General features: G+C 33.2%; 2 protein-coding genes and 1 pseudogene across 3 annotated transcripts; 2 read left to right on the top strand and 1 right to left on the bottom strand.

Annotated features, from left to right (window-relative positions):
* Positions 1-888: 888 nt before the first annotated feature.
* Positions 889-1,938, top strand: LOC145611644 (uncharacterized). The gene has a single exon (XM_081666992.1). It carries the CDS (start codon positions 1,026-1,028, stop codon positions 1,509-1,511), a length of 486 nt encoding a protein of 161 aa, XP_081523118.1. The 5' UTR covers positions 889-1,025; the 3' UTR covers positions 1,512-1,938.
* Positions 1,939-6,934: 4,996 nt separating this feature from the next.
* On the bottom strand, positions 6,935-7,477 carry LOC145624844 (uncharacterized). The gene has a single exon (XM_081677933.1). It carries the CDS (start codon positions 7,475-7,477, stop codon positions 6,935-6,937), a length of 543 nt encoding a protein of 180 aa, XP_081534059.1.
* Positions 7,478-9,203: 1,726 nt separating this feature from the next.
* LOC145611635 (tRNA-splicing endonuclease subunit Sen2-1 pseudogene) lies at positions 9,204-11,722 on the top strand (annotated as a pseudogene). Its single transcript, XR_014106421.1, has 2 exons — positions 9,204-9,410; positions 10,843-11,722. The product of XR_014106421.1 is annotated as a tRNA-splicing endonuclease subunit Sen2-1 pseudogene (transcript).
* Positions 11,723-15,970: the final 4,248 nt, after the last annotated feature.

Here is a 15,970-nt window from a genome sequence, read left to right as displayed (position 1 = left end):
CACTTAAAAAGTTGTATGAGACAACGAATCGAGAATATGCCGAATTGTTATATTTATGTATTTGGAATCTTAGCCCTTCCCCGATTAATTCTTGTTTTATTTTGTTAATTTCGTTTTCATTATCGTTCATTGTCAATTATAGATGACGTATGACTTATAATAATGAAATTTAGCGTCCTTTAATTAGGAATTCTTTCAAAAAAAAAAAATTCTTTATTGTAAATAATAAAAAAGGGGATCGATAGTATACAAATAATGAGTATAAATAGTTAATCAAAAGTGAGGTGGGAAAAAATGAGAAAGAATTAATTATTTAGTGTGTCAATTAAATAAAGACAGTATGATAATTAAAGTGTGTCAAAAAAAAAAAAAAAAAAGTGATGGTAAATACATAGAGAGAGTCCCATCATCCATGCAAGTGCATTAACCAAAATAGGAGGAAGTAAAATTGTAGGGTTGTGAGACATAGTAAAGTGTCTCACAACTATTAAAAAAATAAAAAGTACAATGAAGAGAGAGAAATGTGGAGAGAGATAGGAGGAGTGAAAAAAGTAGTGTGGGCCCCACTTCACGTGCAAAACGGACAAAAATTTGACAGGACCACTACCACTAAGTCTATATTTTGTTCAACTGAAACTCTAGTTGAATCTTTTTGAGTACCACTGAGACTACATTTTATACCACTGAGAGTGTATTTTGTACCACTGAAGTTCCAGTGGTATGTTTTAACAGCTCAATGAGACATCTCTAAAATGACGTCTGAAATGCCTATAATGCCCTTGCGAGACATAATTTCATTGTCTCACAACCCTCCGTTTACAACACCTACCAAAATAGGGCATATGAAAGTTTTAACCAACTCACATACCACAAGCTTAAACAACACCTAAAAAAAGTTCACTTTCTTCTTTATCACAATGTCACCTCCTTCCCACTTCCTACTATATATATGTAGCTTCACATTAGCTTTCCAATAAGTATTAACTTACAAAAAACATCTATCACTACACAAACAATCGTTCAAAATGTATCATTATAAAACCAAAATCGCCATCTTACACATGCTCTTTTTCATGCTTGCTACAACATCTCTAGCTCGCTATAACAGCTTCGGCGAAAGCCGAGGTCGGAGAATGGAGGGGACGGCGACGACAACAACACCGGGCACAGTTTCATCACCCTTAGCAGAAGTTAACAACCAAGGCAATGAGGATACACCAACAGGCGCCACGGGCTCAGCCCACGGCCCGAATTGGGATTATGGATGGGGTTGGGGGGCCGGGCCTAGAAGCGGGTGGGGATATGGGTATGGTTCAAGCCATTCCCCTACCAGTTTCGGACGGGGTTACGGGTTTGGGTATGGGTCCGGGTCTGGGTCGGGCTCTGGGTCAGGGTACGGGTATGGGTCTGGAAGCAGTGGTGGTGCCGGCGGGTACGGGTATGGAGCTGGGGGTGCTCATGGAGGGAGTGGTGGAGGAGGTAGCTTTGTGACTCCCCCTAATCATGGTTAACTATTCATAAATTGCTGGATTTTAGCTGGTATTATATGGATAATAGTATAATACTTGGTTTTAAGTTTTAACTAATTTAAGAGTGTTTTTACCTTTTAATAGTACTAGTATGCATGTGCAGTAGTGTTGGGGGCGCGTGGGATCAGTGGATGTTTTATACAGTTTATGTGTATCAGTGTATGTACTAATTAAGTGGAGATCATTAGTGGTAAAATAGAAGTAGAATATGTAACGCCATATATATATTGTAACCAGTTTTTGGCCTGGAAAATGTCCTGTGCCATTGTAATAATGAGAGATTTTACATTTGAGACTAGTTACATGTATCATGATTAGATAAGAACTAAAAACTTGGGCCTTGTTCTCATTAGATTATTTTTAGTTCAATTCAGTTCAGTTCAGCTCTAATAAGTTTAGTTCTGTTTAGTTCAGCTCCTAATTTCCTTCTCTCATAAAATATTCAGTTTAATTCAGTTCAGCTCCTAATTTCCTATTCTCATAAAATATTCAGTTCAATTCAGTTCAGTCAATGAGAACATGCCCTAATACTAATTTTGCAAGATGTATTGAATTCATATCTTATCTACTCGTATTGTACTGAAGTTTGGACTTTAGAGGTCAGAATCAGTCCTAGACTTGATCAAAACAAGCCCAGCCTGAAATATATATGGTTTGAGCAGATGTTTTGGCCCCAAATTTTAGGCTTAGCCCTTTTTTAGGTTTTGGGCAATCTAACTTTATTTTATTTTATTTTAATTTAATTTTGAAAGAAGTCCTAAAGGACACTAAATTTCATTGATAAAAAAAGTCCTACGACATCTACAATTGACAATGAACGATAATGAAAACGAATTTTAAAAAAACCAAACAAGAATTAATTGGGAAAGAGCTAAGAATCCAAATACATAAATATAACAATTCGGCACATTTTCGATTCGTTGTCTTATACAATTTTTTAATACAAGTACAATTTTTGCCTTGAGAACCTGCTATTTTTGGCCCAAAACAGTGGATTTGGGTACTATTGTTGGCCTGTAGTTAGGCCCAGATGGAAGACTTGGGCCAAATTTGGCCATAGTATAGGCTGACCTAGCTCGTGATCTCTAAGCTTTAACTAGTCAACTTGTCTTTCCATTCAATCCAAGTTAGACTCCATATGTCAATCTAAGCAATTCTCACCGCCTAATTCTTCTTTTTTTTTTTTTTTTTTTTTTTTTTTTTTTTTTTTGACAAGCTCACAGCCTCATTCTAATTAGTCATGTACCGAGTCAAACTATGTACTCCGTATTGTCTAACCTCCTGGCTAACCATATATAGTGTCTAACCTAATGTTTAGTCTTCTCAAGTCAAAATCTCAGTAAGAAGCCCATAAATTCGAAATTAAGTATAAGCCCATTAACTAAATCAGGTTGGGCTTTAATATCATATCTCCTGCCTAAATCCATAAAAAGATACTACATCCGTAAAGTTAACGGAGATAGTATAAAATTTTACACTACACCCTGGTGTAGCTTGTGCTACCTACACCCCCCACCCCAAGTGACGTCATTTAGTTCTTTTTTGTGTTTACTTTTTTTTTTTTTTTTTTCCTTTTTTTGTTATATACCATTGCAAGTTAATTCAATGTTTTGAGTTTCAATTCCATGTAAAAATTATTGTACTCGTATAAAATAAAGAGTGTGAAGAGATTTTCATGGTATCAATTATAATAAAGCAATTGATGATCCTTTGTTTCAAAAAACTAAAAAATGAATTAATGATCCTAACTCACAAGCAATCAACACAATAAGCAAATTGCAAGCCTCGTCGAAGCAATTACAAACAAATTGCAGTTGTTATGGCATCGGTGGTGGCGAGATGATGGTGGTTATTGTGGCAGCGGTGGTAGCGGCGACAATGAGACAACAGTGGTCGTGGGGCCAGGCAATGAGGCAATAGTGGTTATTGTGGCTTAATTAGTTGAGTGGGTTAGAGGGGGAAAGTGCAAAGGATTAAGAAGCAGGGAAAACATAAAGAAGCTCAAATCACCATTGATAAAGCTTGCTTCTGATTTTAATGAGAAGTGTATAATTTTTAAATTTTTTTATAAACAGTATACTCGTATAATTTTATAATTGAACATATAATATTTTAAAAATGAACATTTTTTTTTTTTGAATAAAAATGAACATATTTATTTAATAGTTGTAAATGAACATACAAATTATGTATAATTGAACATATAATATTTCCAAAATAATGAAAATATTTATTTAATGGTTGTAAATGAGCATACAATTGCTTATAATTGAACATATAATATTTCAAAAATGAACATATTTAATTAATATTTGTAATTGAACATATAATATTTCAAAACTGAACATATTTATTTAATAGTTGTAAATAAACTTACAATTATTTATAATTGAACATTTAATTAAGGAGCATTGTTATAGATGAAAAATGTATAAAATTTATAATTTTTGTACTTGTTATTGAAAAATTTTGAAGGTAGCACACTCTTTATTGTAATTGTAAGAATCATTTCCATGACAACTACAATATAGCACACACTCTTATTGAAATTCCTTATTAAATTTGTAAAAAATAACTAGTTCATGATATAATTGGGTGCTTTAATTAGTAGTATAAAAATGAACTTTTAAGTATATGCACATGTTTATTTTAAAATTAATGCTTTTACTTGTTAAAAATGAAATGATCATGAATGAGAATGAAAATGAACATTTATCAATACGTAAATTAACATTTATATATAATGAAAATGAACACTTATCATTTATTAAAATGTGAATGACGTTATACTAACCTATAAATGAACATTTAACAAAATGAAAATGAACATTTATAAAAATAAAAAAATTAAAGAAATAATAACAAAAAAACTACGAACTATAATCTTTGTTTCTCTTCTCTGAAACGGTTTTCTTCGCTCTGCAAATAAAACTGAAGAATGTACTGATATAATTTACTAGTTTTTCAATTAAAAATTACTAAGATTATAGTATAATACTTACATTGATATACAATTTTCATGGGATGTTTCGATTACATTTTCGAAATACATCGCAACAAAAAAATTTAGTAAAACCTAGGGTTTATACTCTTTTTCATTCCAAATTTAAACAAAATAACTTACTTTTTCAGATTTTGCGCCTTGTTTTATTGAATTTCATAGTGCTTGAAGTTTTTTTTTTAATAATTAAAAAACAATTTTACAATTAAAGCTTTTGAAAAGAGAGAAACTTGCAGAGAAATGGGTGTGGAGAGAGAATGTAAAAAAGGGTGAGGAGAGATAAAATGAAAGTTAGTGGAGGATGTGGGTAGTACTCTAAATGATGCGTTTAGAGGGGGTGTAGGGTGTCCTACCTACCCTAGGGTCTAGTGTTCACTAATTAAAAGATATTGGGTTTGTCGGGTCAAAGCAGGCTTTTAGGTCGAGTTTTGGTTTTTAATTTAAAATGCACTTTTTTAACTTGTCTAAACCCGTCCTTTTTCTAACTGGACTGTAGTTGATCACCTTTAGACCAAATTCTATTCCATCTATGTAAGTTAAGTCCTATGTTTTATTTGGACCCAACCTATATATTCTAATTCCAAACATGGTCCCTCCAATCTAATCTTATATCGAACTCATTATATTTATATTTAATCTAACTCCCATTTACGTTCTTAGATTTAGGAGCCCGAAAAGATTCTAGCTTAAACCCAAGTCTATGTTATTGATGATTCTATTTTATATGTATTTTATTTCCTGTCCCACGGTCATATTTGTGCTTATTTGAGCTCTGCGGATTTATTTTTATTACTAATATACGTTTTCTAGTGCTTTTGTAGAGTTAATAATACTTTGTAGGAATTTGCAGGTTTATGATAATTTCCAAACTTATTAAGCTACTATGAAGATATTGGAGTTTGATCGTATTTTATGACCTTAGTTTAATTGCCCAAGACCTAGTCAAAGGAGTTTGGTTTGGTGATTAAGGGCTCAATTGATGAAGAAGTCCAAGTTATTACAAGTTAGTACATGAATCAATTAAGTTAAGTATTGGGCTCAAAGAAAATGGAAGATCCATGGAGCTGCTGGGCGTGATGTTGTCGCCTTGTCGGGCTCAATTGGGTGAGCGTCATCTGGGCCGTGGAAACGCGTCATTGTTGGGCTTATTGTGGGATTTCGTTTACTAGATTTCTTTTGGCAGCTTTTTCACTAATAGGATTCTTGTTAGTTGACTTTTAAAAGATTCATAATCCTTATAAAAAGGGTATAGTAGCAGTACGTAGGTGTTACTGTGTTAGGCAATTTTCTTAGATTAGCTTTTAGATTAGATAGTTTTCGTATTATTAGTTTTATTTTTAGTTTTGTTTTACGCTTAGTTTTGTTATCAGATTTATATACTTTTAAATACTTTGGAGGCGGATGCATTAAAAATTAAAGAACATACAATTATTTTATAAAGAACATCTAGCTGTTTTATAAAGAGCATCATATATATTTGTATTGTAATGAACATATAGTTATTTTGTAAAAAACATATAGTTATTTTGTTAAAAAAAAAAATCAAACTTTATGCTCTTTATATATATCTAAAGAACATCCGTAATACTAATAAAGAACATGATAATTAGAGGTGGTTAACTTCAGCCCGACCCGAAAATTAGGCGGGTTTGGGCAAGCCTAAAAATGCATTTTTAGTTAGAAATCCAAACCCGACCCAAAGAAGCCCGAATAACCCGCTATATTTTCCAGGTTTGGGCTTGAGATATTATGTTTAGGCTCGTCCCGACCCGAATTTTATCACCTATAATGATAATTTAATGTAATGAACATTATTTTTTTCAACCACTATAATCTATAGACAAAATTCAAAGAATATTTCAAAATAAACAATTAACATTATGTTACAAATAAAATTACATTATACTAACAATCAAAGAACATGAAGATAAAGAACATTATTTAACATTCTATAACATGTACTTTTCACTTTAACTGAATGTTCTTTACATTTCTATACAATGTAAAAATCTATAACATGTTCTTTTTTACTTTAAGTAAATGTTCTTTACATTTCTATACAATGTTCTTTTCGTTTTTTTTTTTTTAAAAAAAAAAAAGAAAAAAGGGATGCACCATGCGGACACCATGCGGATCGTGCATCCGCCTACAGGAACTATGCATTGCTTTGTTTTATGTTTTTATTCTACTTCTTCTCCAATTACTATTCTCCAATTTTCATTACTATTGCTTTTTACCCTCTTATTATTTTTTTTTTTTGAAAAACGCTGCGGATTAATATTAGAGGAGATCAATTTCCGCCAAAGTTGTCAGGCTTTGGGGAAAAGGACCAAGAGAAACACGTTCATTACAATCCCTAGTATCCCATCGAGCATTACAATGGGCTAGGGAGTTACCCGCTCGCTTAACATGAGTAAACCGAAAAGTACGAAGCTAATCTAGATATATCATCATACAGTAGGTAGATTGGAGAGAAGCCTTTTGTATTCATGTTTACTGCCTTTAACACATTTGCTGCGTCGGACTCCAGGTGAATGTGATCATAACCCAATCTCTTCGCCACTTGCAAGCCATACCTGCACGCTGCTGCCTCGGCAGTCTCTACATCCCAACCAGCCCCAATCACTCGTACAGCAGCAGCAAGGATTCCCCCCTGTTCACTTCTAAGCACCACACCCAACCCGGTCTTCAGACCCAAGTGCGCATCGCAATTCACCTTCACCACACCACGCGCAGGACAGCACCAAGAATTTGCCAAATTGTTCGATGCAGGGGCAGATACAGGGGCAGTCTTCACAGCATACTCAGAGCATTCTTTCACATATTTTACCCAACCCCGAGCCACATCAATAGCATTAAAATCTTCTTGCTCAAAAATACTTTTATTTCTACAATGCCAAGATGCCCAAGAAAGAGAAGCAACAGACAAAAGCTCCTCCTTCGACATATTCTTCGAACACCACAAGAAACGTTCAACAAAACTGCTAGAAGGGGCCGTACTAACCTGGGTAAATAATGGACTGGCTGCCCATATTTCCGTTGCAGATTTACCCTCTTATTATTATTATTATTATTATTATTGTTTTTTTTAATCTTGCTTTCTTTAATTGCTTTCATTAGTTTAATTTTAATCATGTGCGAGTAGTTTAACTCTAGGGTTCTTGGGGATCCATAATTAATATGAAAGAATAAATTATTATGGTTGATTGTTAATGTTGTGAGTTAATTTTCTATTGATTATTATAATGCTATGCAATTAGATTTTCGCAGGTTTAATTGTATGAGTTATGCAATATTGATTCGAGATTCAAGAGATGAGAATTGATATTTAGGCTTAGTTTCAATAGACATATTAATTTATAAATGTTTAAGTCAAGATTCGAGAGATGCAATTTAATTAATACCGGTAGATTAATACTGTAATTATAATACGTAGTGAAAGCCCTTTATAAACTGGATAATCTATGCATTGATAATTGGTTGTTATGTTTTATCCGGGAGTATTAATTATTGGTGAACCTATACCCTAGGCTTTTATTTATTGATTTCTCCCTACTTTTATTCTCCCTAGTTTAATTTGCTTTAGTTTATTTATTTTCCTTAGTTTAATTCTCATAAAAATAATTTGGTCACTTGATAATTTAGATTATAATAATTTATTAGAAATAAAAGAACATCTTGTGGATTCGACCCTACTTCCCTATCTATTTTAGTTAGTGGTTTTAGGAATTACTTTTGATTGGGTGATACGACTTTAGTCTGTCAGTTCCTATAAAGGTTCTATTCAAACACAAAATTAGGACTAGGTGCATTATAAAGGTTATATCTTAGGCCCAAATATGCATTTAGTTAGGGATAATCGTACATCCGTGATTGAGTCAAGCCCAATATTTAACCTAATGTGACACATCACAATGTCAAGTTCAACTAATGGTGAATAGGTGATCATGAACCGAGTTAGGTTAGGACTAAATTTTGGGCTCAAAAACACTATCCTAAACCGATATTTATCGGGTTGGCTGTTTTTTTTAATCAAGTACAACCCATCAATGTTCAATTCTTATCTCCCAAATTTGACTCGAAATTAATTTCAAACTCATAAAACGAGTAAATGTTCTTCCAATTCATAAGAGTGATAAACATTCTAACAATTCATAAAAATATGGGTGAGGAGTCAATGTTCTTCCAATTCATAAGTGAAGTCAATGTTCTTCTCTGATCAAATTAGATATGTATATGTTCATGGTCAGCTCATGGCTCATGTAGTCATGTGGGCATACTTTAGACAAAACAAACTATAAAACATATGAGAAGGAAGACGATACAATCATACAAAGGTGATTTGATAAAAAAAAAAAAGAGAAAAAAAAAAAAAAAGAAGCTAAGGATCATTCCAAAATCATGGAATTATATAACTATAAAGAAGTATAAACAGTAATTACACTGATTTACACATAAATTTTTTTTTGAGGAAATTTAATATGCATTTTAAAAGTAATACTAGTATGGAGTACTGTTTTAAAATATTCATGAGGAGTCAATGTTAAATTTTACTAGGGTCTATTTGTTTCATTGCACATAGACTCTATACGCCAATACTTTTCCATCTCAAGACGCTCATTAACAAGATCGTTAAAAAACCAACATGTAGCAGCACGTGATTAATTGTAAAAATAAAAAAATAAAAAAAATAAAAATAAAAAATAAAAGGGGGCGAGATTACTCTGTTAACTCATGAAGGCATTACAGACTTTACAGTAACAGTGTAATACTGCTCCATTCAGGCTTCAAGCTTTTCACTTTTTGATTCACCCTTTCACTCTTGTTCTCTCCTCTCCATTGAAGCATCCTCAAAAATCTCCATTGAACCACCTTCTCAGGTATGATTCATTTTCTTTTTAAAATCATCGAATTTAATTTTTATAATCTAGGGTTTAGTTTCATACAATCCCAAATCAATTTGTATTGCGTCAGATGATTAATTGATGGTATGAAAGGTTATTTGTTGGTTAATCTATTAATTATTATAGTATTACAGGGGTTAAAATTTAATTTTTTTAAATACTCAATTGATATAGGAATAACATGCTGATTTATTAATTTGTTGATATTCAATGTTCTCCCTTTGGGTTAGGCCTTAGGCTTGAATTTGATTAATTAAGATTAGTTTCGCATCCAAATTTGTTGTATGTGAATATGATTGAATTGATTGCTCTAATTGCTGTATTATTGGATTTTAAAGTTTATGCATGCTTTTTTTTTGGTGTTAATTGATTAAAATTAAGTTAGATTATGTATAAATTTGGCTCTAATCAAACTTATAAAAAATCATATTAGAAATTCGAAATCAAAAGCATATGTCCCAATGACATGGGAGATGGGTTGTTGTATGATACTCTAATTACTTTTTTAGAGAATGACTTGTTTATGAATGTAAGCCCTTGATTAGATTATGAATTGGTTATATGTAAACTTGTGACGAACCTTTGTATTAGATTATTAGTATATACTACGGATTTTTTTTTGAATCAATTAGTATGTTAATTATTGAGCTATTGGTTGTAATTACTGCGCACTTACCCCCCTTTTGGATCTCCATGTGATTGTCAAAGTAGTCAATTTAGGGTTCTTGAAGTGATGAGCAATCTTGTTGCTATTATTTTGCTAAATTGCTATGTGCAATTTATATTGGTGTTATCAATCGAGAAGGATTTTATGTGCACTTCATGTGATTATTGGAGCCTACTTTGATAATAGAGTCAGATTTGATTGCCAAGGTGTTGTAGGCTCTTGTTTATGACCTTTACATTAGAATGGAAATATGAAATGGACATTTTTTCTCCCGGGGCAGCTGCCCTGCTTCCTGGATCTGGTACACGGATAGACCTGGCAGGCATAATGTGTGCTTGAACCTGTTTTGCTGAAGAGTAGTTTGTTAGCCAATAGTCTGACTGCTGAAGAGTTTATCCTTAGCATGCCTCATCTCTTCAATACTGCAGTTATGAAACATAAGCTAAGATGATGAATAACTACGCCTTTTAGTGAATTACCTTCTAAATAGTAAAACAACTGAAGTATAACCCAATTTTTCTTATCTTTGTCTTAGGATTTGTTAGGAAGGGGGTTACAAAATTGAGGCCCTCGTCTATTGTGACTTGATGCATGAATTGTGATAAAGATCCTCTTTCTTATCTTAATTAGTTAAAAAAATATGCATTGGCTTTGCTTGAATGCCTTACTGCTTGTCATTGTGAAAAATTATGCTCTTGCTGACCACCATGTTAGTTACTCTATTTTTCTTTCCATTTACAGCTAGGTTGAAATGGATGTAAGTTCAAGTTTACAATCATCAAGCTGACATTAGAATTTGTTGATGCACATGACTGAATTCTTGTTCTGAATAGAAGAAATGGGTTTGCGGTGGAAAGGGAAAGATGCGGAAGCAAAAGCTTTTGCTGAACCAATGTCGGGAATAGTTTCAGCACTTCAATCATCTTTAGCCACATCAGAATGCAGCGGATCTATATCTGGATGTAGGGTGCTTTTTGAAGCAAATACAGAACAATCTGAACTTCTAAACCGTGCATGTTTTGGTCGGGTTATTGTAACCAGCCAAAATGATCAATATTGGTATGAATTTACTTTACAAGAGGCCTTTTACTTATGTTATGCATTGAAGTGTTTGAAGATTGTGGGAGACGACGGTGTTGTGAAAACTTTTGAGGACCTGTGGCAATTTATGATTTCAAAAGTTGAAATGTTTCCGGAGTATTTCAAAGCATATGCCCATCTAAGAATGAACAATTGGGTAGTTAGGTCGGGATCCCAATACGGTGTTGATTATGTTGCTTATCGCCACCATCCAGCTTTGGTCCATTCAGAATATGCTGTTCTTGTACTATCCGAGAGAAATGAGAACTCCAGTGGACGGCTGAAGTTGTGGTCTGATTTGTATGGTACAATTCGGCTGTGTGGTGGTGTTGCTAAGACTTTGCTAGTTTTACATGTCCTAGGCATTAGTAAAGACAACTCTCCAGTGTGTTTGGAGAAATATGAAATAGAACCACGAATAATCTCTAGATGGATTCCAGAGCAAACTCGTGAAAAGAAAACTGATTCTAAAATTTGCAGTGAAGCTAAAACACATACTTGATTTTTTTTTTTTTCTTCATGATGACAATAGCATACTTTGTTTTGGATTTTGCTACGTTATTTAGTAACTTATAGTCCTTTTTTTTACATGGTATGAAAGAGGTCGAAGCACCCTGTCTGTTTAGCATCATTTGCATTAATCTCGTATGTCCATACATTTGTAATGCTGACAGCCATTCAGCAGCTTCATTACTTGTCTGCTTGTCGAGCTTGATGCTCACCTATTTGTTGTGAGAATTCGATATAGAATGTACTCATCAGGAGCTGTATGAAGATTGGTAGTAGGATCCAGAGGTTTTCCGTTGATAGGTAGGCTCTCTAATCGGCCCTCATCCAAGGTGTGCCATTCTTGTAGCGCTCTAAAAAATGCTCACTGTTGTAATTTGTAAAATTCGCATATCAAGCTAGGGTGTATGAAATTGAAAAGTAGAAGGTCAACTAAACTTGAGGTGGAATTGGTTTAGAAAATTTTGAGGAGCCTGCATCACACATGTTTTACTGCAACAGCAACCATCCTGTGTTTCCCCTTAGCTACCCATGAAAAATTGTTCAGATAATCAAGATTGTAAAGAACAATATCTATGTCTTTCCACACTACTCTTATCTTCCCTGAGCAGTGAGCACGATAATGGGGGCAGGGTGGGAGGGAATTGATGGGATAAACATGGCAAAAAAGAACTAAATCAGGCTTCATGGAAATATGGAATAATGAAGCAATTATCACCCTGATGTTTTGGGACAAAAAAGACATGTAACGGTAAGAACTAAGAACGAAAACAAAAGTGAATGATGAAACTGAGTATTGCAGAACTTCCATATATTGAAAATTTGAAATCTTTGCTTTGGTATCGTACACTTATCACTGGGTTTCATGTACGGAGTATTAAGATAATATATTGGGAAGTTTATATTGCTAGGAAGTAGTTTGGTCAAAGGAAGCACTCGTGTAACAGACCTTAGAAAGATTAATAATATGACATTTTTCTATTACCTCAATTTCTTTTTTTTTTTTTTTTTTTTTTTTTTTTTTTTTTTTTTTGGAAATTATCAATGGCACACCCAAGGTTCGGGCTTTTATCAATGGTACATCAACTTAGTTTTTGTTTATCAGCGGTACACCCAAGGTTTCACACGATTATCAACTATACACTTAACGTTAAACAAACGTTAAGTAAAGGTTAAGTTGGGGTTTAATTCGATTTTTTTAACTTAAAAAATTCCCTCCCTTTTTTCCCCTCTTCATTTTTCCCTCCTTTATGTACTCTACCCTACCCACCCCCTCTTCCTCTATATATAGTTTCCCTCCTTTCTGATTTTCCCTTTTCACACACAAACATACATATATCTACTCAAACACACCCAATTCGAATTATTTGTGCAAAAAAAACAACAATAAAGCAACAAATAATAATCACAGGCTCATTGTGCATAATTTAAACCATAATTCGCTAACAATTGTACATGGAAACCAAAATTCAACCATTTAAACAAAAAATTCATATACTACCAAAACTAAGCGAAAGTCAAAAAATCAAAAACTCAGATGAAAACTTACCTTAAGCGATCAACAATGAAGTGCAGAATTTGCTAGAATTTTGTTCAATTCGCCCGTCGATTACGGAACCTCACAGTAGCAAAAAAAGGGGAGAGAGTGAGAAGGAAGAAGAAGATGAACGATCTTCTGAATTAGGAATTTTTAATATAGGTAGTTGAGGTTTGAAAGGAGCGATTTAATGTATTTTGAGTAGGGGGGCAAATTAGTCATTTCATTTTAAGTGGATTAACCTAAAATTAACCTTTAATTAACGTTTGATTAACGTTAGGGTTATTGTAGATGAGTGTATTAAACCTTGGGTGTACCAGTACCGCTGATAAACAAAAACTAAGTTGGTGTACCATTGATAAAAGCCCGAACCTTGGGTGTACCATTGATAATTTCCCTTTTTTTTTAAAAAACGAGAGTAGACAACCCTGATTCCTTGTATCTTTTCTTCAGAAGGGAAAAAAAAACCAACTGCTTGATTTTTTTTTTGAGGGAACCAATTGCTTGATTATCTTTTCAATAAATTATTAAAGAAGAATAATAGGATATCTCCCAAAAAAAAAGAAAAAAAAAAAAGAGAGAGAGAGAGTTTGATAATGCTTTATAAATTATCCTAGAGTCATAAAGCAGAGGACACAGTCTAATCATGGGTATAAAATAATGTTAAGTTCCAACCCTTTTATCATAAATTATTAGGAAAGATATGATAATATCTTTATGATATATTATTTGATTATGCAAGATATATTTTCTAGTTTATCTTAGGAAAAGATAATTTGTTTCCTAAGCTAGATAAGATTTGATTTTCCTTGTTGCTCATAATATACGCAAGACACCACAATCGCGATAACACACATTTGATTATATTGGTGTGACTTCGTATATTACAAGCTAGATAACAATATACGCAAGACACCACAATCGCGAAGTCACACATTTGAGGAAATCGTCCCACATACATAACGCCTGTGTCTGTCTTGCCGAACCATCGACTCTGATACCACTTGTTCAACCTAGGTCACCCACCTTGATGAGTCGCACGCATACTCCACTCCATATTAGTATAATATTGCCCGCTTCGGGCCTTACCTGCACGGATTTGTTTTTTGACACCTTCCCAAAAGGCCTTATACTAATAGAGTGTGCACTCACTGATAAAGAGCTCTTCATCTCCTTACACCTTCCATGTGAGACTTGGGATGAACTACCCCAACACATCCAACATAAAACGCCAAATAATCCATATAAAAGCAACATTGTACAAAACGACCGACATACTACGTACATGTAAATCAGTAAGTTCAATAATGCAAATCCTCTAATGTTACATAAAAACCCATTCAAATGTAAAACGAAATTATGCTAGACTATGGAATTATCATACTTCATATGTGACAAATTCTATAATGTATAAATGATATCTTATCACAAGCATGGTGATGGTGCTACGAATATTGTCAATTTGTCATAATGTGTAGGAATTCAGAAAAAACTAAACTCTCTTTCAAAAGACATAAGCCACGTAAACTCTTGGTAGGGATGTTAACATATATAGTGCATAAATTGGACCCTCAATTTCCTAATAATCCAATAAATATAATCACACTATACCATAGATAAAGAATTTTAAGACATAATTAAAAAAAAAAAAAAAAAAACAAAGGCTACTACCCCATCCATGCAAGATTACAAATGCGTATAACAATATAGTCCATAGGGAAATTTGAAACAGTTTATACACCACAAACTTGAAAAATCTCTATCTCCATATTAGTCGCAACACTATAATCTGTATAGTATTTTACTATTTTAAATATTTTGATAAACCAGATATCTTATTAAGTGATTGTTTATTATAGGATATTTTGTTTGATGAATTTTTTTTAATTGAATTGGCTTCATATTCTTTAAAGTTTTATAGACTACTACTCCTAAATAAAGTGGTTCCATAATAAGTGAGAGAAATAATTACAAACTTTAAGACTCATATTTTTAATAGAAATGTTGTAAGTAATTTAGGATCATTTTATTATAAGAAAAGTAATGCAAGTAATTTGGAACAAAAATAATACTCCCTTCGTTTTTTAAGAATCGCTCCATTAGCACTTTTTGCACTAATTAGTTGTTTGGGCTACTTTGACTAGACTTATACATAAAAAATATATATAATCTTGTGGGTATTTGTTGAAACTGTCTCAACGAAAAAATTATTAACTTTCAATTATTATAATTTATAGTTATTGATAATTAAAAAATTTATTGGTCAAATATTTACATTGACATATGTTCCTAGGCCGAAAAAATGGAGCATTTATTAAAATAAAATAAAATAAAATTGAAGAATGTTTTCTCATAATATCTCCCCTTTCCCTATTTAGCAAAAAATATCAGCCCTTACCACTAAATCTCCTTACTATATATAGAGATAGCTTTACACTAGTTTAAGTGCATATTTTCTCAACAAAACAACCCTCAACTCAAACAATCATACAAAATGTATCATCTTAAAACCCTTGTATTCATCTTTCTCATGCTCAACATGCTACTTACCCCATCTCTAGCTCGCCATAATGCCGCCTTCGGCGAAAGCAAAGGACAGAAAATGGAGAAAATAGCGATAATAATATCATTACCACCCTCCTCACCCTCACCATCACCCTCACCTTCAGCAGAAGCAGCTGACACTCAACTCAATGAGGAGACAACAACTGGCGCCACGGGCTCGGGTCATGGCCAGAACTGGTC

This window comes from Chenopodium album, chromosome 3 (genome assembly GCF_948465745.1).
Source record: "Chenopodium album chromosome 3, dcCheAlbu1.1, whole genome shotgun sequence".
In the NCBI taxonomy this organism is placed as follows: Eukaryota; Viridiplantae; Streptophyta; class Magnoliopsida; order Caryophyllales; family Amaranthaceae; genus Chenopodium; species Chenopodium album.
The sequence above is the reverse complement of the archived record's forward strand: the minus strand, read 5'-3'. Positions and strand labels throughout refer to the sequence as shown.

Bases quoted from the DNA above. Each gene is read 5' to 3' on its own strand.
- LOC145624844 (XM_081677933.1), bottom strand. From the start codon at position 7,477: ATGTCGAAGGAGGAGCTTTTGTCTGTTGCTTCTCTTTCTTGGGCATCT.
- LOC145611644 (XM_081666992.1), top strand. From the start codon at position 1,026: ATGTATCATTATAAAACCAAAATCGCCATCTTACACATGCTCTTTTTC.